The sequence below is a fragment of the Vidua chalybeata genome, chromosome Z (assembly GCF_026979565.1).
Source record: "Vidua chalybeata isolate OUT-0048 chromosome Z, bVidCha1 merged haplotype, whole genome shotgun sequence".
In the NCBI taxonomy this organism is placed as follows: Eukaryota; Metazoa; Chordata; class Aves; order Passeriformes; family Viduidae; genus Vidua; species Vidua chalybeata.
In genome coordinates this window covers 68,722,832-68,746,673 of record NC_071570.1, presented here as the reverse complement: position 1 = coordinate 68,746,673, position 23,842 = coordinate 68,722,832, and the positions used below count along the sequence as shown (strand labels likewise).

General features: G+C 37.1%; 1 protein-coding gene across 2 annotated transcripts in view; it reads left to right on the top strand.

Moving 5' to 3' along the window:
* The first annotated feature begins 10,303 nt into the window (after window positions 1-10,303).
* SLCO4C1 (solute carrier organic anion transporter family member 4C1) overlaps window positions 10,304-23,842 on the top strand; it is a 28,618-nt gene continuing 15,079 nt past the window's right edge. Inside the window, exons 1-4 of one of the 2 annotated variants that reach the window (XM_053932826.1) lie at window positions 10,304-11,513; window positions 16,354-16,617; window positions 20,675-20,869; window positions 23,510-23,606. In XM_053932826.1, coding sequence (XP_053788801.1) covers window positions 11,279-11,513; window positions 16,354-16,617; window positions 20,675-20,869; window positions 23,510-23,606 — 791 coding nt within the window. In that variant the 5' untranslated portion in view covers window positions 10,304-11,278. The remainder of the gene's footprint in view (window positions 11,514-16,353; window positions 16,618-20,674; window positions 20,870-23,509; window positions 23,607-23,842) is intronic. The other variant, XM_053932825.1, reaches the window with a different exon arrangement.

Genomic DNA, 23,842 nt, shown 5'->3' with positions numbered 1-23,842 from the left:
TAATCCCATACAATCAGGAGTCTATTTAATGTATGTCATTTTATATTAATTTTAATAACTTCATCTTACTTTCTACTTTTTCATAGTTTATACTTACATATTTTTCTATTATATTGCATTATATTTTATTGTATTTTACTTGGCTTAAACTTAAATCCTGAAAACTACCAACTTTTCTGTTTCCACTTAAAGAATTTGTTCCTCACATCATCTACTACTAGAGGCATATGTGACTTTTATCAGTATGAGCGGATAGTAACCCTTTACATTTTCTAAAAATATTTCCTTAACAGTTTCATCTACATTTATGGAAGAATATTGAAGCTATTAAGAGTTCATACAATCTTGATAGTCAATACACATTGTAGTGCTCCTACTCACAAAAGTGATTACTTGCTGGTCTTCATTTATTTAGAATGCTATCCAATCTGTTCAATTCCTTCTCAAAGTTTTCCTTAGATGATTAACATTCTTCCAAAGAGAATATATTCTAAGTAGAATCAATTGTACACTTTCTTCTTGGTTGTAATTTAGTAATCTGAAACATTTCTAAGGTCAGAATGAGTTTTAAGACCTACTTAAGCCTTCTGCATCTTCATGGATATGAGCTGCATGCTTGGAACAAGAAAAAAGACTATCTAAGGTTCAAATATGATTACTAATAGCTTCTTGTTGGAGGTAAAATAATAGGATACTGATACAACAAATAAATTTTGTGTATCCCCAGCTGTCTGCCATTGCCATCTAAACAAGGGTGTGGAATGAAAGAAGAAAAACACACAATAATAATTAAAGAAATAACAGATGGGAGAGATGCACAGCTATTTGATGTGAAGTAGTTCAAGAAAATTAGAACAAATATTCATAATGTAAGTTCTTCCTTAACCAGGTCAACCAGGGTGTCCAGTGCTCCAGACTCTTTTACTCACATCCATGTCTCCTTCAGGTTTCCATGGATGTGCTCACACAAGCTCTGACAGTGCACCTGTGCTGCCCTGGTGTCTTGGTTTGAAAAGACAGGTGTCTGTTAAGGAAGGCAGGAGCCTTCCTTGAAATGGAAAATGTAAACCCCCTCCCTCTGAATTATTATAATTTTGAAATTAAGGGGCTCTCAGGCAAAGATATGGGAATAGGAATAACAGTTCTTTACTAGGAAAATTAAAAACCAAAAATGCAATAATAGTACAAAAGAAAAAAAAAAAAAAAAAAACAGAAAACAAACCACTGTCAGAGTCAGAATATGACCTGACACCCTGTTGGTCAAGGTGTTGGTAGCAGTCCAATTAAATAGTCACTGCAGTCCTCCTGGAGTGACAGGTGTGGTTCTGTTGGAGCAGTGATCCTGTAGGAGGGTGTAGGTTTCCTCTGAAGGTCCGGTGATGATGTAAATGGGCCTGGTCTTTCTCTGGGAATCCAGTGGAGAAGAAAGCTGCTCCTCTGGGAATCCAGTGAGAAAAGGCTGTCTCTGTTGTTCCAAATTTCAGATTATATCCAGTTAGGAATTCTTGCCTCCTCCCTCGGGGCAGAGCATCTCACAATGGGATGATGTAATTTTATCAGTCATGCAGTGAGACTCGATGGCCCATTAACAGAAGGTATCTCCCTGCAGGGAGGATGGGTTGTGGAAGACATAAAGTAAACTGCCCAATTAACAGAAGATAACTTTCCCACCTCTAACAGATAGCACATAGAACATACAAATATCTTACAACCCAGGACACCTGGATTAGGGATCAGGGAGTAAAGCTGCATTAGCAGGAGCTGGGAGTATTTTGCTGAGGGGCTGTCTCTGCTTCCCCTGGGAGCTGCATTGTGCCCAGGTCCCACTGCCTGTGGTGTTGATGCTCTCAATGCCTGGTTCCTCAGAAACTGCACAGCAGCAAGTGCTGCTGCTTGACAAAACCAGTCATGAACATATTCCCTCATGTTCACAAGTCTAACAGCTGTACTGCCTCCAAAACTCAACCACACTGCTCACTTGTTTGCCCTCTGTAACAGCTTCTATTACCTTCAATATCCTTTTTCTTATGACAGGATGCAAATGTCTACCCCGTGTTTCTGATGCCAAGTGGAAAACACTATGGATTGTTCTCTCACTTTTAATATACCCATGATTACTCCTGAGATTTTGACTTTCCTCTGGTGATAGGCTCTAAGACACTTTGGGTCTGAGGCCTTGAAGAGCATCACATGGGTCTGCACCCACACCTTTTCCCTTCTGCCTGCAGCCTGGGGTTTCAGGGCAGGACAGGGGAGAGCCCCCTGCCCTGCCTTCCTGGCTGTGCTATTGTCCTTTCCTCTTGGCTCCTAGTCCCTGGCACAGCCACTGGCCCTTGTTGCTCCCTGACCTCAGGTTAGGGGTTATGCTACCTGGTGTCTCAAAGAACTGCTACTCCTTACACAGTCATTGATTACTCCAAAACTCTCTGTGAGGCTGGAGGCGATTTTTGTTCCTTCAGGCCTCCTGAAATTTCACAGTCTCAGTGTGCCAGTGCTGAAATTGCCACCTGGAGAATTCATGGTGTTTATGGGGAAATTTGACCAAGCCACTCTTCAGCTGATCCTTAGCTATTGAGAGGTGATGACTACAACCAGATAGGTTCATGGGCTGTTCTCCTACCTACCTTTACAATATCCTTTTCCAAGTTACATAGGTGAAAAGATGATAGCAACCTCTCTCCCAATACCTAAACTGAAACCATCAGCTTTGGGTCTCAGAGGGTTTGTGGAAGTATGAATAGAAAACTATAGGAAGAGCTGAACACAAGTGATTTCTGCATGTCATTTTAGCTATATAGAACTTAGACTATAAATGTCAAAAGCATGGTCACTGGACTATCAATAATTCCTTGATTAGAGGTTTAAGTGTGTTTGTTTCACCAAGAAGAAATATGAGCTTAACAAACTATTCAAAATTCAAGGAGGCTATTCCAACTTGTATCCCATAACCTGGTGATAGTAAGAAGTGCCTGTAGATGTGTCAAAATCTTCCCGTGCCCTTCTGTTGGTGCTATGACTCCTGACACTTCTGGTGGGTATGTTACACCCTCTCCTGTTGCATTTAGTGGGAAATCCTCTAATCCTTTTTCACCCTATAGATCTTTTGTCACTCTTCAGGCTGTTAAATAGATTGATCTGTAACCAGAATGACTGGTTATTTAATCTTGTGTTGAATGCAGCCCTTTCTTTTTGCAAGGTTCTTTAATATTACCTACTTTAGTAACTGTACATGATGCAAAAATGTGAATAAGATTTATTTGATAGAAGGCCATCAGTTTAGCTTATTTCTGTTTTCTCAGAGCTTCAGCTTCCCAACCAGGTAATCTTCAGCAAATTAGGTAGCTATGAGCAGGATATTTTAATTATATGATCTGAAACAGAAATCTTGTTATTCCATTTCATTAGCCACTATAAAAGTAAAAAAAAAAATCTAGCATAAAATTAGACTGCATGTGAAGCAAATTTTAAATCTGGTATATACAATCTCTCAATCAAAAATAAAGAAATGGAAATGTATTATTATGGTTTCTTGTGAACAACACCTATTATATGATTTCATATATAAATTAATTGCAATTTTAATTATTGTGCTATGGACCTCTAAAGTGGTACTTGAAAATAAACCATTGAATGAAGAACAACACTCTTTTCCAGTCAAATAAGTCACTTGAGCATCTTTGCAAAAAAAAAAGTCTTGTCATTGTTTAAGTTAATAATTTGGCTACTGCCTTTGCTAAGAGGCAACATACAAAGGGTTTGAGGTTTTTCTTCACTTACATCTGTTCGATACACTCTGTGAATTAAATCTACCTGATGAACCTGGTATTCAGTGGACTGCTGAGTAGGTTAATTGCTTAATTTGTAGCTAAAATTATTTGAAATTCCAGTGCAATTGTTCAATTGACTTTGAGTTGTCAAGTTCTCTTTTTTTTTTCACTTAAAGCTTTTAAATGAATTTAATTTATATATTTGCTTCTTAATGTTTTTTTCAGTATTTTGTTGTTTTCTTGTTTAAAAGAAATAAAAAGGCAATTAATACCTGCAAAGCTTAAATTTTAGAATATTTTTCTGTTCAAGGAAACTTTTGAAGCCTTAATTTGTTAATAGATTTTTCGTAATAGAGATATTTTATGGAGTTCTTCAGCTTAATAATTTTCTTGCACAGATTTTCCATTTTGTAATATATATTAATACTGTCTACCTTTTATATTCCACATATACAATTATCATGACTAAGCACATATAAAAATAAATCTATCCAAGACTAACTCATGGAAATATTTTTAGCCAGGAGGATAAATCAGTGAATGAAATCATAGTAAATTCTCCTGGACAAACAGAAGCTTTATATATTTAGAAAAATGGGAAAATGTCTGAAAAAAAAAACCAGGCAAGTTTATGCTGCATCAATAAAATAATGGGGCAGAATTGTGTAATTTTAGTTTTATTATACTTAATGTTAAAATTTTTCTGTAAAGACTAGAATAGTTGGAAATATTTGACATTCTGAAAATCAAAGCAACAAATTTAGAATTTATATATTTATCCGGATATATAGCTGACATCTAGACAGAAATATCTGCTAGTAAGAAGGTTTCATGCATTGTGTGGTTATAATTTGCAAGACTGCTACAACCACCTCATATAATCTTGATGACTTGAATTGCAATTGATCCATCCCTTTAAAAATAATGGATTTTCCAAAACTGAAACCATAAATTTCTTAGAAAAATATGCGATTCGGGAAAGAGAAATATGTCTGAGGTTTTAAGACCAAAGATATCAAGTCTCTGCCAATTTAATTTAGAACTCAAATCTTATAAAAACCTTATAATCTATTTTTTAAAGGTTAACTATATTTTTTATAGGTTAACTGATTGGACTTCTTTTGTAGCGGTATCTCTACAATAAGTTTCTGTCAGGGAATTTTTTTAACAGCCCAAATGGAGAGATTGATAAATTCTCTTTCTACATGCACGTTTACAGCAGTGTTCTCAGTTAATAAAGAGGAAAAGTCAACTAGACTACTTCTAGACTAATAACCAGAACTCCGACATAAGATAATTATTCCATGCCACCCCAAAATAAGCACATTTGTTTTCTGCTGTTGAAATATTTGTTTATGCAACAGAGCACAGAATCACAGAGTGGTCAAACATAGCAGGAACCTCAGGAACCAGTCTGGTATAACAGCCTGCTCAAGTATCACCTACAGCCAGACGCCAAAACCATATCCAGTTATCATTTTAACATGTGTAAGTATGGAAATTCCACAGCCTCTCAAAGAAACCTGCAGCAGTGCTTGAGCATCTTCACAACAGACAAGAATTTCCTGATGTTCTGACTACATCCCACGTTTCAATTTGTGCCCATTGCCTTTGCTCCTGTTACTGGGCACCACTGAAGACTCTGGCTCTGATTTCTTTGCTTCTTCCCTTCAGGGACATTGATAAGATCCCTGTCCAGAGGTGACTATTCTCCTGGCTGAAGGGTCCTGTCTATTTCGGCCTTTACACATAAGAGTGTGTCTCCAGTTCCTTCAACACTGCAGTGGGCCTTCACTGCACACTTTTCAGCTCCATTTCTCTCTTGCTGTGGCACGAACTGGACACACAGCTCCAGGTGTGGTCTCACCCATGATGAGTAGAACTTACCTGGGGATGAAACCAGTGAAGCAGATTTAACACAGAGGGGCTGTGTGTGTGTTTTCATCTGCAATATGAACATTATGTACAGATTAAATTCACTGCTAAAAAAAACCAAACTGCCATTATGGTAAGCACAGTATATAAGACAGAAATTTTGTGAATGTTCCTGCTCTGGATATGCAGAATTTACTGTACATTATAAAACTTTACTAGCTGCCTGCCACTAGAGGCCATCTATTTACTGATGAAACAAACAATGAGGAAGATCCAATTTAATTTAGTTTTGTTCAATCTGTGAACCAGGCAAAAAGAAAAGAGACTTCCCAGTTTTAGAAAACATTGAAATTACTGTTTCTGCAAATAAATAAATAATTCTTCTCTATTGGTCTACTCATTTGTCCTAGATTGCAAGGTAAGAGGTATTCAATTGCCATCTGTTAGAGATGCGGCAGTTATCTTCTGTTAATTGGGCAGTTTTCTTTATCTCTTCCACAGACCAATCCTCCCCCTGGGGAGACATCTGCTGTTAATGGCCTATTGAATGTCACTGCATGACTGATAAAAGTTACAGCATCCCATTGTGAGATGCTCTGCCCAGAGGGAGGAGCCAAGCATTCCTAACTGGATATAATCTTGAGTTTCAGGAACACCAGCATAATATTTTCTGCATTGGATTTCCCAAAGGAACAGCTGCCTTTTCCGCTGCAGGAAGATTACACCCTTTTTTACAGGATCACTGCCCCAACAGAACCACACCTGACACTCCAGGAGGACTGCAGCTGTAATTCCCAATTGGACTGCTGCCAACAGGGTGTCAGGTTGTATTCTGACTCTGTCAGTGTTGTTTTGGTTCACTGCCTTGTTTATTTTGTCTTTTTATTTTCTTCCCTAATAAAGAACTGTTATTCCTGCTCCTATATTTTTGCCTGAGAACCCTGCTTAATTTCAAATTTATAACAATTTGGAGGGAGGGGGGGTCTACATTTTTTTTTGCCATTTCAGGAGAGGTTCTTGCCTTCCTTAGCAGACACCTGTCTTTCCAAACCAAGACATCATTAAATTCCAAGGGTAGAAAAAACAACATGGAATTTACTGTGTGAAAAATAAATTACTCTGGTAGTCGTATTAGTATGATATTAGATAGTGGCTCTGAGTATGTTTACAGGTCAAACGACATGAAGGTTACAGAAAGCAGGTAAGGTTTGGTGAAAGTATAAGATTATGGCATTGAGACCAAAACAGGAGAAGCCTTAAATTTCCATATTGAGGCATATTAGTTAGGCAGCTTAATAAATTATGGAAATAACTATAGGTATTAATTGTAGGATATCACTTTAACCCTCTTAGTATCACTAACCTAGTAATCAAACAAGCACACACTTAAATGTGTTTCACTTCAGGATATGTTATTTGGACTTCCCAAGAATTAAAATGGGATGCCTTAAAAAAGATCCAAGAAAATATCTCCTTTGTCATACATTCAAAATAGGAAAGTTGATATTGCTTCCTTTGGCCCATACTAATGTCACAATTAGGCACAGTCCAAACTAAAAGCTACATTACTGTAATTTAAGTAGACACAAGACTCTAAACAAGCACTACTGTGGTGACAGAAGAATATTATTTCCCTGAGGCACAATGAGATTTGGAGATACCATCAGCTACTGAGATCCTACAGAAGTGTACATAGCTGTAGGTTTGCTTTTATCAGTTTAAAAAATATTAGGTGCTCAAAAGGACACCAAAGCAGATATTTTTACATAAGTAGAAAATTTCACACAGGCAATAAAAATGCTGGTTTTACATTATTTAGAGAATAAACACACCATCAGGACTGGAACAGGACTAAGATCTTACAAATAATATAAAAGAAGAAGATAGTCTAGAGAAAAAATAACTAATATATGAAATTCCTAGCTCTACAAGCCAATCAGGCAGGCTAATTTCTATTTTATTCTGACTCTCTCTAGTTACTAACATTCCTCTTCAAAACAGGGAATACACTTGGTAAAAGTGCTAGCTGCATCTTTAAATAGCAAAAAGTATGTAAAAATTAAAGACTAATTTTTGTAACAAATTTAAAAAGAAGATGCAAAAGGAGATTATTCAGTTAAAAAAAAGAAGGGATATTGTTTTTTCATAGTATTCTTTGCATGAATTCTGACCCAGCCCAAATAATAGAAAATTACACAGAGAGAGCTAGTAGAGACGAAATAACTAAAAGAGGTTTTTTGTCAGTGGCAAGGTATCAGAAGTAAAGTTGTGCAAGCATTTGAAGTCTTAAACATTCAGCAAACACTCAGAAGCTGTCTGGAAACTGTGTTCTAAGGACATCTGGTAATCTGCTTTGCATCTTGTTTTATAGCTGGCAGAGTCAAAGGAAATATTGTACTGACAAAATGTTTTACTGAGTTTCTGGGAGATAACCTTGCAATATGAGAGTGGGTCTGTGCTCCACTTGGTCTTTATATGAGAGGGGATGGCTTTGAGATCCTTGGAAAAAAATATTTTGAATATGCATTTCCCCCCATCTGCCTTATCTGATTGCAAAAATTCAATCACTCGCAATTCAGAGAATGGCAGTTCTGAGACTTCATAATGCAACTAGTATTTCTTAAACATAACCACAGGTATTATCTGGTATTATCTTGTATTCACATGACTGCAAGAAATGTGACATGGCATGATAACATGCAACAGGACAAACATGACTTGTGAGGGTGCAGTCTCAGTAGCTGATCACACACAATACTGTGAAGTTAAAAGGGCCACAATTTTATAATTCTTCCACAAATTTAGCAATTTTTTTTCTTTAAATGGTTGTTTTCTTTAAAATAGTGTCTCTGCAAAATATTCCAGTACTAATTTTATTATATTCTTCTGTAATAAATATCCTTATTTTTCCTCTAGAATATGGTTTCCTATTCCTCCTTTACACTTAGGATCAGAAAGGGACTTCCTAGTTAATCAGTTCTCATTTCTTTATCCTGGTTATAACTTGATCAAGCTCCATTTGGAATTTTAAAATTCTGTAAATCCATTACTAGTTTGTTCCAAAAACTCACCTCTACTGAAGATTAAAAGCCTTCTAATGTCAAAGAGAAAATTAATTAGTTGGAGAAGAGAAAATTAATTGCAGTCAGTTTGCTCATTTTTTCTGAAAGTGTCTGTTGCATTTTGTCTTTTTCCTTGTGGTTGCATATTTCATGAAGCACTTCAACTTTTTAGATTGAACAAGCTTGTTTCCTTCACCTTTTTGTAGAAAACAAACTTCTCTGTAATATTTCTGCACATTTTATCCTGCGAAAGTGATTTCATCTGAAGTTGAGGATACAAGTGGTACACTATATAGAATAACACAAAAAATAATTTTAGCAGGTACCTCTGGCTTCAATACACACATAAACTGTTGGTCATATTTGCCCTTTTGATGAGCATCTTTGATCTAGGCAAATACCTCACCAAATTTACCTCACAGTCTTTTATTTTTTTTTATCTGAGCACTATAGATACTATTGTAGAAACTGTTAATATTTTGCCATTTTCAGGTAGGTTGTGTATCCAGTCTTAAAAGCCAAGAACTTAAACTTCTGTTATGGCTTTACATACTGTCTCAGAGTAAAGTAGTTTATAAAAGCTGGTTAAATCTTCTGCATGTCTCTGTAAATTGCTTTTGGGGACATAACCAGCCCAAAGATACTCTTTCTTCCTGTCCCTGTAGGTTTCTCCTAAAATCTGTTCACTACTAAGTTCAACCCAATTTAATTTCCTTGATTATTCAATTCCCTATTTAATTTTCAGATTAGACCTACACTGGACACCACAATGTACCCTCCCCTCCACTTTTCTTAAAAATGTTATTGGCTTCATCTGAACACACTTTTGTTCATATCAAGCTCCACTAGCTTCTCTTTTTGCCTTCCGTTCTGTCACCTTCCTGTGGTAATAAAAAATTACCACCAGTTGGTAGTGTGACAACTCAATGAAGGTAACAACAAACCTAGCTGATCTGGCAGATCAAAGTAGGTTTTCATGTCTTATTAGCAGTATAATAATTAAGCAATTTAATGGGTTAATCTTCCTATACAAGCATGTAGGCACTCTAGCAAAGATCGGGATGTTATTTCAAATGGCATGTCCTATTTTATTATAATTAGGAGGATATAAAAGAAAACAAAAAAAAATGGAAACACAAAAAGAAGTTCCTTTAAACATACTGGTGTGCCAGCAGGTTTAGGCATATTCTTAGACCTCTCATGAAGCAGTTAACTGGGATATATCTTGATAACCACTTGAGGAAACAACATTCTGGATTAAAGCCTGAAATTATAATTAATTTCAGGACTTGGGATCATCAGTGACTAGCAGAGGAATGCTTCACTAGGAAGTAGCTTTCTGCACTCCTGTGGGCTTGGAAAGGTCACTTCTGGCTGTGCATGTGGGACAGCACCTTGGAGGAACCCTGTGGTGGCCAAGGAGGAGGGTGGAGAAGACCCAGGGAAGTCCATGCTGCTCCAGCTCTAGCCACCACACACTGTCCCTACAAGATGCTGCAGAAACAGCAATAACAGTTGATTTTCCATTTTCAACCTATTTGAATAAATAGAAACATATTCTCTCATCTAACTTACTTGTTTTCTTTTTACAGAAGAATGTCTCCATTAAGTTTCTGTGTTGTTATATAAATACTGGAAAATGTGTGCTTGTATCTAAGAACATTTGGGAATTCAAGATGATGCCCTGGCTTTCACTGTGAAACCAAAGCCACTGCTGATGTTTGTGGTTTCAATGTCTCGGACTCTTTAAAGGGGAGGAACTTTTCAGGAATAACTTGTACTGCCCAGAGATGAACATCAGTGATGAAAGCTCTCAGTCTGGATCCCCAGACTCTCTCCCAGTTTTGCTTGTGAAGATGAGTCAATTTATACTAAATGCAAACAAACTTAGACTTTCTTATGCCCTTGACAAATTCTCATGATTGATGTCCGCAACTGAGTCAATGTGTTTAATGACTGGGAACTCCGGCACATGGAAACCTTCTGAGGTACAGGAAGATAATAATATTTCAAAAGGATAGTATTTGCAAATGTCCAGAGTTTTTGTTGTGGGCAAATCATATTGCCTCAAATGGGAAAGTACTGTATCTGGTACATTTTGCAACTTTTCCCTTTTTGCAACACTTACACAGAACATTTTAATGTCCTTGGGTTTTTTCCATTTCTCAAAAGGAACATTCCTGATGACTTTTCTCAGCTACGTAATATTATTCTTATTCTTATTCTTATTCTTATTCTTATTCTTATTCTTATTCTTATTCTTATTCTTATTCTTATTCTTATTTCTTTTTTCCCTCAGGAAGAATGTCTTTGGAGAACATCGACGTGCCTGTCCACCCGCCCGACGTTCAGTAAATCCTTGACCGCGGCAGATGCTACGAGGCCGCGGTGCGGGGAGATGTCCGTGTAGGGCCGGCCGCGGGGCAGGACCGGGAGCAGCAGCGGGGCGGGCCGGGGAGGGGCGTTGGAAGCACCGCCACCTGCCCGGCGGGGCCGGGCCGCCCTCGGGCTATTTAGCGGAGCGTTGGGTGCAGGTGCCGCTCGCAGCCGCGGTTGGCAACGGGCTCGGACGCCATGAAGGGCGGTGGCATCGAGAACCCGGCGTTCGAGACGCCCTGCTCCGACTTCGGCCGTCGGTGCCACGCGGGCCCCGCCAGGGCCGGCGCCGCCGCCGCGGCTCCCGCCGGGCCCGGCCCTTGCCCCGAGGAGGGGCCCTGCGGGTGGGGTCCCTGCGCCCCCAGAGCTCTGCAGCTCTGCAACAATTCCGAGGGGTACTTGGCTGCCTACAGCCTGTTGGCCATCCTCCAAGGTAACATGTCCCTGCTGCCCAGGGCACACGCTGCTCCCCGTCCCGGGGCTGGGGGGAACCGGGCGGGAGCCTGGGCTGGGAAAGGCTGATATTTTGGGTGGCGGGTAAGGAGAGACAGGGTTCCTCTAGTGCTGTGGCTGAACAGTGACGGTAATGGTTTGACTAGGGGAAGAAAGTATACTTTCTTCTGTGCCCGGGATGGGGAAGTTGCACAGTATTGCTCCTTTTACTTCACTCTGTTTGTCCTTTTTTTCTTTTCCTGCGTACTTTATTGACCACTGCTGAGTCCACACACCTGCGGGCTCTTCGCTTCATGCGCTTGTCGATGCTACATCCCTACTGACCACAGGGAAATAGTGCTTCATGTGCACACACAGGCAGAGACTTAAAAAACAGGGATTAAAACACCAATATAAATACAAAATTGTAGCACCCCACTACTGCCTTGCCTGCTTCATAATTGAAACACTATCCTGGCCTGGTTGGTTAGGACTTTGGGTAAATTTGAAAACAGCAAAAACGTGTGATTTTGTTCTGTGAATCCCAGTGCAGCCATCTTAAAACTTAATTAATTATTTAAGTTGACCTTGGGAGTAACCTGAAGTAACTTTGCCCTAAATTCCTGTTGTTCAGCTTCAGAGATTCTTGTCCATATTTTTGGTTTTCTGTAATGATTGGTTAGGGCCTTAGCAAGCCTTACACTTAGAAAGTAGAAATGTTGACTGAGGGGAGGAGAAGAATTAATGTAAAAATATAAAAAATTTAGGTTTGTTAAACTTGGATACTTACCTGCAAAAAGGAGTGATTGGGTCTATATTCATAACCTTTCAACCTTTATTTGACTAGCTAGGAAAGAAGAGGGTGTTCCCTGAGCAATTTGCTTTGAAGCTCCTTGTTGTTAATCATAAAGGGATTTCTACAGAGGGGTGGAGGGGAATGCTGGATATTTGATGTTAGAGGAGGGAGCAGCCTACACCAAAGAATTGCACGGTTCGGATGGCTCCATTCCATGGGGAACCACACTGAGGCAACTGGAATGGTATGAGGAGAAGAGAATTGGAGACTCTGCTTAAAACCTAGAAGGATTTTAATGCTACTTGTGATGCTTGGAGAGTCCTTGCATGAACTAGTGCCTTAGTATCTGTTTCTGTGAACTTTTTCTGATTTTATCCCCTTTAGATTCTGATCTTGTCTTAGCATATAGTTTTGGAAAATGAGTATTTAGAAAGTTTTAGGATAAGCCTATTGTTTCTTGCTTGAATTTGAAAGGTCGTGCTGCAGCTGGTAGGGTCAGAAGATGATTCCTGTTGCAGTTGTCCTGCCAAATTTGTTTTCTCTATAAATAAAAAGAAAGGGGAGTGTGTCTGTTGAAGAACTTCTTGCATCATACGTTTCAATAGTAGCTGAGTAGAAGACTTTTAGAATACACATATAAATATTGTGGGTGGCATAAGAATAGGGATAGGCAATTAAAAATGCCCCGAATGTGACACTGAAAAGATTGTTAAACTAAATATAGTGTCTTGAATATTTCTAATGTGTCTAAATTTCTTAAAATCAGTCCTTCTGTTCCGATCTGATTGTTGAGCTGAATAACAAATTCGGCATGCTTTAAAATCTTGGTTGTAGTCTGGATAGGTTCCCAAACAAAAAAACAACTTGTATTATAAGAATCTCTGTCCCCTTAGGAGGTTATTTGTGTAGCTTGTGCCACTCATCCAGCTATTGCTTCTGTTATGTAACTCTATATGTATGCCAGGCACCTAACGAATCTAGTTCAGGTTTAGGGCCTTAAAGCACAGAAATTTAGGATGTTTGTTTTGGAAGCAGGTGTAGGCATGACTATTACAGATCTTGTGACATTCCTGATGTGTTACCTGGATTTTCTCACAAGAACTTTTCCTGTGGTTAAAACATGAAGGAAACTGGGTGCTGAAGACAAGCTGCAATTCTTTTTGAGATGCGGAAAAAACAAGGTTTGTCAGCAAGAAATTCAGGCTTGTGTGTGAAACTTTGTGAAGATATTCAGGTCTTGCAGCTTCAGAGTTTAGATAAAAGCACACAAAACACAACTAGGATTTTGAAGTTATGTGACCTAATACTGTACTCTAGATTGGGTCTAATAATTTGATTTACCTTCCAAATTACAAAAAGCATCACTGAGGAACATATCATATATCTATTAAACTTGTCTAATGCACCTCTAGAAAAGATTATTTCTTAATTTGTTGAAGATTAATGAAGTAATCCATAACACACTTTTGCTGAATGTAAGTTGTTGTGCTAGACTTTTTAAATGAGTGAACATAGTGGATGATTGTCTGTAGTGACCTGGTATTTTGTGAATCTAACTGAAAGCATGTATTTGTCGAATATTTTCTAGCTTCTCTTGAAAATAGATTGGTGTCATTAGCACCTGATATGCTGTATTGCAGCTTCTCAGAAGATTTCAGGTGGAACTTAACTCTAATTTCTGACCCTTTCCATTTTAAGTACATGTAAAACCTGTATTTCCAGAATACAAAACACTTCTTCGTGTAGAATTTTTTTACATGACTAATACCTGCTTTCTGTATGGCACTTAAGAGTTGCCTAAATGTATGATTGCATCTAGTAATACATTAACTGGGTATGCTGCAGTTCATAGCTGTACTAGAAAACAAGGTAGAGATTATCTCACTATTTTGAGTACAAGAAGGACTGTTTATTTCTCATGTCATTAATAATTTTTAGTAAATAAAACAACAGAATCACAGTTTAAGACTGTCAGTCTAATCTACCTAAAATCTTTGAAACTCACTAATATATTATAGGCTGATTAGACCTGGTACTTTTACCAAGGCATTTTTGATTATTATTTTTATGTGCCTGTTGTTAAAGTCACCATTCTTATGACAACTGCAAAACATGTATTTTTGTTGAATGGATGAAGAAAAAGAATACTGTTGTGTTTTGTGATAGCAAATAAAGTTGGTTTATAATTAATCTGGATTTTATGCATCAGTACACACTGTACCTAAATCTCTACCAGATGTGGCAGGACAACAAGATTTTGGTTGGTAATTTCTATGCTACAATTTTAAGTGTTGGGATGTCCTTACAGAATTTGTTTCTCAGATCAAGTTAGTATCAGCCAGGTTCTGCCTTTCTTGAAGATACTTTAGTGATTAATCACTGGATGATGTAATTGGGGAAGTTATGCTGCCATTCATCACATCTGCATTTTTACAGTTGAAATGGAAGATTTTATGGATTTTAGAATGTAAATTAAAGGTAGTGACTTAAAATACCTGTAAAAGACACTGCCTTCTAGCTCTGTAATCTTCTTGCTGTGTAGCCCACCTTCATTCAAGTGTTTTAAAATCTTAGTCAATGTTTGACGTTCTGTCAAATGGGAAAAACTTGTTTGTTCATTCCTTCATGCTAGTATTATTCTTTGGTTAATGCTTCTTAAGAGGAAAATAAAGTTGCTGAATGTGTAACTAATGGCACTGGAAGAACACCTGAATATTTGTGTCAATCCCGTATGAATTAAGTGTGATGACTAAACTGACAGGTGAAATTGTCAGCCTTAATAAAGAGGCCATAGTAGGGTATTGGAATTGAGATTGCGCTGCCAAGAGTTGTTTCCATATAGAAAGCTGAAGTTTGGTTATTAGAAAACACCTGGTTTATTTGGAGTAATTTTTTTAATACATTAGGGTGCTCTAAGGAGATGCTGAAGCTTAGCTCAAGTAGTTGCACTTATGGGTGGTGCTTTGCTTGTTGAAAACTAAGTCAAGCACATTTCTGTCACTAGTCTTGTGTTCTCTTCTTAGACAATAGAAAATAATGTTTTAATTTTAGAGTAACTATAGGGCCTTTGTCAGGGGAGAACCTCATCAGTAAGGTTCTGTAAGGTTGCAGAACTCAAATATATTTGTACTGCTGTCTCTAAGACTTCACAACTATTTTTTTCAGGTATATCTTTTATTATAGGCACAATTTAATTAGACTATGATAAAGTTATCTGACAGTGTTATAATTACAGCTATTTATCTTATAACTGAATCCTATTTTGGAACTGCTAAAACCAAACTCGTGAAAGTTTAACAACCTAGTCTTTTTCACAGAAACAGAATGTGAAGCAGTGTAGAAGATTTAAGTTCGTCTACAAACAGTGCTTTTGTAAAAATGGGCAGACAGAGTGTTTAAGCATACACTGGCAATTGTAGCTTAGTTGTACTTTCAGTTAATTTTTTTGCAGTTCACCTGTGCTTCGGTAGGGCAGCTCATGCAATGACGTTTTTCCATATTGTTCTGTAACTTCAGGGAATTTACAGATTCAAGGGGCAAACAGTCTTTGCTCAGTTGAAGTAAATCACCTCAGTTGCTCTGAAACAGTTGCAAAGAATTATTGAATAGCTTTACACTTTTTTATATTATACGAGATGCATGTTTGTTCACCTTCTTTTATATTCCCTTTGTGATGGCAGGGAGTTGGTTGTTTGTAGTAAGTTGAAAACTATGTCCTGAACTTGCTTCAGTCATAGCATGTATTATAATGCAAGTTATAACCTTGACTAAAATATCTTTAATTTTTTAAGAATTTTATGACACTGTAATGCATTCTGTTTGAAATCTGTGCTTCAAACAAATACACAGGTCGTGTGCAATTTCACTGGCTAAGCTGGTGCTGTATTGACCACTATGTACCTGTATTTTACAGCTAATAAATACCTTATAAAGCAGCCTTGTATAAATATATATTAATTTTAACCTTTCCATCACAACAAGCTCTGCAACTATATTGAATTAAAGTATCTTTGACTAATTATCTCCTTTTTCTTTATTTTTGCAGGTATTGTGGTAAATGGCCTGATTAACATTAGTATTTCAACAATTGAGAAGCGTTATGAGTTGAACAGTTCCCTCACTGGCTTAATCTCTGCAAGTTATGACATTGCTTTTTGTTTATTGTCACTGTTTGTATCTTACTTTGGAGAAAGAGGGCACAAGCCACGATGGCTTGCTTTCTCAGCATTTATGCTAGGACTGGGCTCACTTGTATTTTCCTTACCACACTTCAGCAGTGGAAAATACCAATATGGAGGTAAAATTGAAGGTAAGCTTACAGTTGTTTTGAAAATTACTCTAAAAAATTAAAATCTCTGTATTAACTTGATGCAACTCCTTATTTGCAACTCCTTACAACATAGTTAATCTCTGTCAATGTCCTAAAACAGGGTGCTAATCTGTAACTGAAAATTGATTCTTTGAAATTTGGAAGTTCAAGAGCCGCCTCTCTGCACAGTGAGCTTTATTTTTTTCAGAAGCAAACTGACTGTCAATATCAATTCTTGCTCTTAAGCAACATTTGAATAAAATGCTTTTTTTTTTCTTGCCTTGATTAATGCAATTAAAATTCACTTTAAAGAAAAAATTGTCAGGTATCTCTTTGTGACTAGGAATCAAGTTAGGTCAGCAAGGTAGGAGGAATGTTAAAGCTGTTAAGTCTTACTATCTTGCCTAAAAGGTGTCTACTTTGCTTGCATTTCATTGTGGTTTTGAACTATTAAAGAAAGGCATGTTGATTAATTCATTAACAAGTTTCTCTAAATTCTTTTAAAAAAGATGTTGATTTTAACTTGTGGATTTATTTGAAATAGAGAGGAAACAAGCAGTACTGAACTGTACTGAACAAAGCAGTACTTAAGTCATGGGTGTACCTATCTCTCAGTTCTTAAACTTTTCTCACAAAACAAGACTTAGCACAGTGTGATTAATGCAAACTATTCGTATTTCAATTTAGTGGCACACCTATAATGCAGAAATGTTCAGATATGTTTAAAGCAGGATGACTTAATCTTTTAGGATTGTCTTGTTATTGCAGTCTTAAATCAAAATCTTTGCCTTCAATGACTAAGCATATTAGAGTGCTCACTAAAAAAAATCAGTAGCTATTAAGCAACATAATTAAAGGTTGTTGATTCTCAAATTAACATCTTCAGTAGTAATAATTTTGTCCACTTCTATGAGCTGTCTACATGTTAGTTTAAAAAGTTGGGCAAGCTATTTTTTCTTATCTAATAAATGAGGATCTGAAATGGAAATTAACTGAACTTTTAACTGAACAAGGTCAGAAGAAAACATCTTTGGTGTTTTGGGGGCTATGAGCAGATAATTACTTGTTAGCTCTTGGGAGAGGGACAGCAAGTTGCTTGCACCTGGCTCTGTTACAGTTCCATTTCCCTATAATTTTGGTTTCAGTATTTACCTTTCTACTTCACTTTGATGAAAGGGAAGCTGAATTTAATACATAAAAGTTTAAATCTGATTTTTTTTTTTCATTTGGAACAAGATACTGTCAGTGTAGTAGAGCAGATTACCAGCTATTCCAACTGATCTTTCCCCTTTAAAACAATTTTAGCTGAAATCCCAAGGAGCATGTTACTGTTTCATCCAACATCCATCATTGAAGGTGGCTGTATATATTGATACCTTTACTGGGGACATGTTCCACATGGACTTTTGAAATCTAAAAGCAGTGGGGAGTTTTTGAATTGGCATGTGTATCTTCACCATAGCACTGTCAGCTGACAGATTGCTTGCTGTTTTGACTGTTGTAATGGAGGTGCCTATGCTGTGCCGGTGGTGAACACATCTAAGATCTTAAGCTGACTTAAACAAAACACTATCAGAAATAAATTACTGAGAGTGCAGGGAATGTCAGCACTGGGGCAGTCAATATAAATCTTCAGGTGCTGTGCAACAACATCTCTTAACTGTCAGGTAAGCCACAGCACAAGATTATGCGATGTCTGGTTTAGCTAGTTCTGAGGTTGATGAAACATTTTAACTATACAGTTAGCTGCAGAATTTAATAGCACCATGCCCCAAAAGCATTCCTTTTAATTATTTGTGTGAGTTGCTTATAGCAATGCTAATTTTTTTTATTAAGCTTGTATTCGATGCTTTGTATTAAAATCCACCAATTTATTAATTTATTTCTGAACAGGTCTTGTTACTAGTTGGTTACTTGATTATTAATGTTTGTCTGTTATATGTCAGTACAGTGAGTTTTACATGCAAGATAACTTTAAAGTAGAGTTTAATGCAATATTTAATGTAGGTACCATATTAATTAATAAGTCTAGTCTGAAATACAAAATACATCTAGCCTCCAGCTAGAGCCAGACTCTTACAGACTTCCTGGAACTTACTACTTTATCTTGAGATAATAATTTAATTTTGTTCTGAGTATACACATATCCTACTCTACAAATCTATTTCATAATTTATTTATCATAATACCTCTTCCTAGAAATAGTTTAACCCATTTCATATTGAAAGATTTGCTAATCAATTGTCTGCCTGTTATTGTTTTGGTTTTTTTTTTGTTTGTTTGGTTTTCTTTTTGTTTTTTTTTTGGTTTTGGTTTTTTGGGGTTTGTTTTTTTTTGGGGGGGGGGAGGGTTAAGCCACCGTAAAATGCATTTTCTATTTTCCAGAAAGGATTTAGACTCAAATTTGTAACCCGGGTATGACCAGCTGTTTGTTCTGGTAACATTTCCAGGTTGCTTGGGCTGCCGGTGCCACAGCTGGCTCCGGTATGTGCAGTCAGGAGCTCCCCCTGCTGGTGCGTCCTTAACAGAATCAACTTAATTTATTAATTAGACAGCACAGAGGACTGTGAAAAATGCAGATATTATAAGCAGTATACCTTTAAACTTCAGTCTCGGATTTTATTTTAAAAATTAAACATGCTTTAATATGTCTGTGACAGCGAATGTGAATCCTAGTTCGTCACACAAGGAAAATAACTTAATTGTGAAGACAGTCAAACACCAGGACAGATTACCCAGGAAAGGAAGGAATACTTTAAAGACTCTTCCTTTTGAAGTGAGGTTTTCTTATCCCACATGTTGGCCTGTTTCTGTGCAATGACACTGTATCATCTATTGTCTGCTATGAGAAGTAATGATTTAGATAAGTTTTCTTTACCTGGTCTGTGGCCAGCACTTCCGTAATTACACTTTGTTTTGCGAGCCCATAGTGTGGATTGATCTTGCCTCTTCTTTGCGTAAGTAAAAAGTGTTCTCAGATGTAAAAGGATCTAAGGGAAATAAAGGCTGTAATAATTTTGTAGTGGAATAGTATGAATTAATCAGTCTACTTATCTGACCTGGATGACATTTTCATATATTTGTTCATAATGAGTTCATTTTCATAATGAGTGGGGCTCATTACCACCAAACTGATAAGTTCATCCTCCTTCCTAGGGTTTCATGCGTTTATGTGGAGAACCATGAAATGTTTCTCCTACCTCTTGTCTCTTGGTATTCTGCTACCAAAAGTGCAATAATAGCAAGAGAAAGGAGAAGACAACACAGTACTCCCTGTTTTGAGTTCCTCTTTTCTCTTCTCTCCTTGTAGTGCCAAATATTACAGCACCAGACACAACCTTTTGATGCTGTACCACTACTTTCCTCTTTGTGTGTGTGCACAAGTGCAGAGGCTTTACATTAATTTCTCCTTTTGGAGGCATAGCAGTGTGTGTTGTATGAGAGAGTGGTATAGGCTTTTAAGGTTTTTCCCTTATTCATAGGCAAACGCTTCTCAGAAGACTGAATGTAGAGGGAGAATTATCTTTGCTAATGACAGACTGCACTTTCTGTCAGGCAGATTTCCTCAGATTGTGCAGATTACTCTGTCGTTTCCTAAGACTGGAAATTGTTAATGCTCCTCAGAATTGTTACAAGGTACAAGAATGCAATGAAGTGTCTGTTACATTGGCGTATTCATAACCTGTGGAATGACCATTTGACAGGTGGTTGGTTGGTTTTTTCATACATCTGGTCAATAATACTTTCAGCAAGCCAAAGCATATTTATAAGGCAGTTTCATTCCTGTTGCCAAAGCATATTTATATGGCTATTACAATCCTGTTTCTTCCCGGAGATGAAACAAAAACCAAGCACTTCTAGTATTTCTTTTGGAGGATATGATACCACAGAAGGCTTGGCACTGCAATATTGGATATATTAACAGGTGTGAAAACTAAAATGGGAGCCTGGCATAACAGCATTCTTTTGTAGTTTAGCTTTCAGTACAGATTATTCTTCAAGTTGGACTGTGAGTTAGGTAACAGAATTGTAAAGTATTGCTGTCTCTGTTTTTCAGACACATGTCAAACTGCAGCAACCACCTTTGCTAATGCCACTTGCAGTGCCAGCAAAACCTCTTCACTTCGCAAGTATATGTATGTCTTTATCCTTGGACAGCTGCTGCTGGGAGTTGGAGGAACTCCTCTATATACTTTAGGGACAGCTTTTATTGATGATAGTGTCCCAAAACACAAGTCTTCCCTTTATATAGGTAAATGTAAAACTGTTTATAGAACATTGTCTGGATAGATCATAGACTGCAATGCATTGTAAGTGTTTTTATGAATTCCTCTAATTAAACAATCTTGTAGTTATAACTTATGTGCATGAAGTACTTCTACATCAGTTACTGTGAAATTTAGATATTATTCTGCTCTAAGTACCAAGTCTTTTCAATTTTCATTTTGTAGAGCATGGTAAAGCTACTTTGAGCACCCTCCTGTCACCTTTTCACGTCAGTAACTTAAAATTGTTAAATGGTTCATGTAGCTTGTCTGTTAACAACAAGAATAAGTTGTTGCAAAAAACTTCCTTTTTAGTCAGAGGTGTTGAAAAATACTGTGTATCAATCAGGTCAGTAGCTAGATCAGATTATTTTAATAATAATAATTATTATTATTATCCTTTAATAATTTTATTTACTTACCTTCTAATAGTAGGCTGTCCACTTAGTGCATAAACACTGGTGTGCTTCATGTGATCAATCCAGTTCTCTAGGCACACATAAATTTGGCACTTGGCTGTACTGGAAGTACAGCGATTGCTTCACTGGGGCTGTTTAAAAGCTAAGGAGTAATAATAATTAGCAAGGGTTTTTAATCTTTTTCAGTCACCATTCTCTAGATTATGTGCCATTTTATTGCTAAGTTCATTGCAGTCTAAGTGTGTTTTCTGTGGGTATAAAGATACTTATTTCCCCCATCTCATATGTAAGCTGATTAAAAACATATTACCTATACTTCTAACTTGCAGGAGGAATTCAAAACATCTCAGATTCCAGGACTGTTTTCAGACTAAAACAATATTTTAAGGGGCAGAATTGAAATCATTATTTGTTTGCATGCATATTTTACATAGTTTTCCCAGGCAAGCTACATCATTTGATGCCAACAAACAAGATAGGTGCCTATGATAACTCTTAGGTGAAAAAGACTAGTTTTGTTTTTGCTGCTTCTTTATTTTGAGAGAGATAGTATTACATTTTTTTCTTCCTCCCCTGCATCCAGTGAAATAAATAGAGCAGAATTAGGGTTGTCTGCATAATTGGGGGAACAAGAAGTGACCTGAAAACTCAGGAGAATGGTGTCAGTTGTTCATACTTAAAAAAAAAAAAGACCAATACAATGAACTAACTAATGCACAGCCTTCAGGCAACTGAGTTGATTTCAGAAGAGAAGCACATTCCAGGTTTGTTATATTAAGCAGAATACAACTGAATGGGTAGGTAACTAAGCCTTGATTATTTTCCTTTCTTCATGCAATGTACTAATTGTTTAAGTATGTTGTGTTGCTTTACCTTATACAAGAAGGCTTATGCAATGCGGGGGAAAAAAACCCCAAGAAAACAACCCATAAAACAAAACCAAAATAAACCCAGAACCCACCCCTAAAATGGTCCATAAATATCTGCTAGCACCTTTTGCTGTAACCCTGCAACTCATAAGTTGGTATTTTTTCTCCTCTACACTGGGTGCATTTTCATGAGGACTGGGACATCTACAGCTAAAGCCATTGAAGTTAAACAATTCCAGATGGTATTTAAATTGAGTGTGTGGGAGAATATAGGCACTTTCTAAACTCAGTTTGAAGTTCTGTAGGATGAACTTAACTCAGAAAGTTCCTATGACCATGTCACTGTTTCTGAAATGAAGGAAAACCTGGCATATATCTACTCAATATTTATTTTGACTTACTTGACTGTCGCATTTTGCATTACTTTATCCTCTTGCACCCCTCCTACCCTTCTGACTCCCCCATCATTTCTTCTTACTAACTAGAGGGACATTAGGTACTTGTGATCCATGCACTTCGGAAACAAATGAGAAATCCAGATTATTTCACCTGGGGAAACAGTAGGAATGCATGTTTACTAATTAAGATGGATCTAGTTGCTATTAATTGCAAGCCTTAATCTGCAGAGACAGTGTTCCCGCTGTCAGTGACTGCTAAACTGTAACAGAAATTGTCTGGTAGGCCAGGAATGCTATTGCGACATGAAAAAAGTCTTGTACTCTTTTGTTAGGGTGTGGTTACACCAGCAACTTTGCAGGTTGGTGATTTCTTTTTGGAGGGGAGAGGGTCAGGGTGTTTGTTTGTTTTGTTGCTTGTTTGGTTTTTTTTCTTTAAAACTCTCAGGAGCCGTTAAGAGCCCTGTCTTTGTATTTTAAGGCAGATATTACTCCAGTCATACACTTCAATGTAACTGTGTTCTGGTTTTAGAAGATCTAGAAAACAACTTAAAATTCAAAAGTAGAAGTAAGAAAGCTCTTAAAGATTATGATTTATACAGTTAACAACCAATGTTCATAATTTCACTAATTTTTTGCATCAGTTGTTTTTTAAATGTAGGCACAAAATGGGGAAAAATACAATCTTTTAATGCTTAAAGGTGCAGTCAGTGAAACACCTTTTGCTGAACCTCTGATCTGAAGCTTCTGAGAGCTGCAAATTTCCTTGTTGAGGCATAATTACAGATTTTGTCTTTTATATACTATAACTGAAGTAGTGACAGTGAAAGAACAGGCTGACTTACAGAAACCTTTTGGTCTGGAGTTGACTTAAGAATATTATTAAAAGAAAGCTTAAAAAAATTAAAGAAGTTACGGTGAACTTGATGTATTTTCTCTTCTAGGAGTTGGCTATGCCATGTCTCTGCTGGGTCCTGCTATTGGCTATGTCTTAGGAGGACAGCTGCTTAAAGTTTATATTGATATCCAGATCCCCAAAAGGCAAGATACAACTTAGTTTATTACTTCCTATTTTTTTTTCCTAATGATTTTTATTAAAATATTCAGCTTTTCTCCTTTTGAGGAGAAAATTTTTCAGAAAATACTGTATTTTCAAAAGCCTCATTAACTTGGAAACAAGTTGCACTTAAAAAGGTTTCAAGTTAGTGAGCTACTTCCTAGAGTGAGTAGTGATTCTGTTGTATGTGAAAGTTTCTCTGTAATGCAAATAGTTAGTT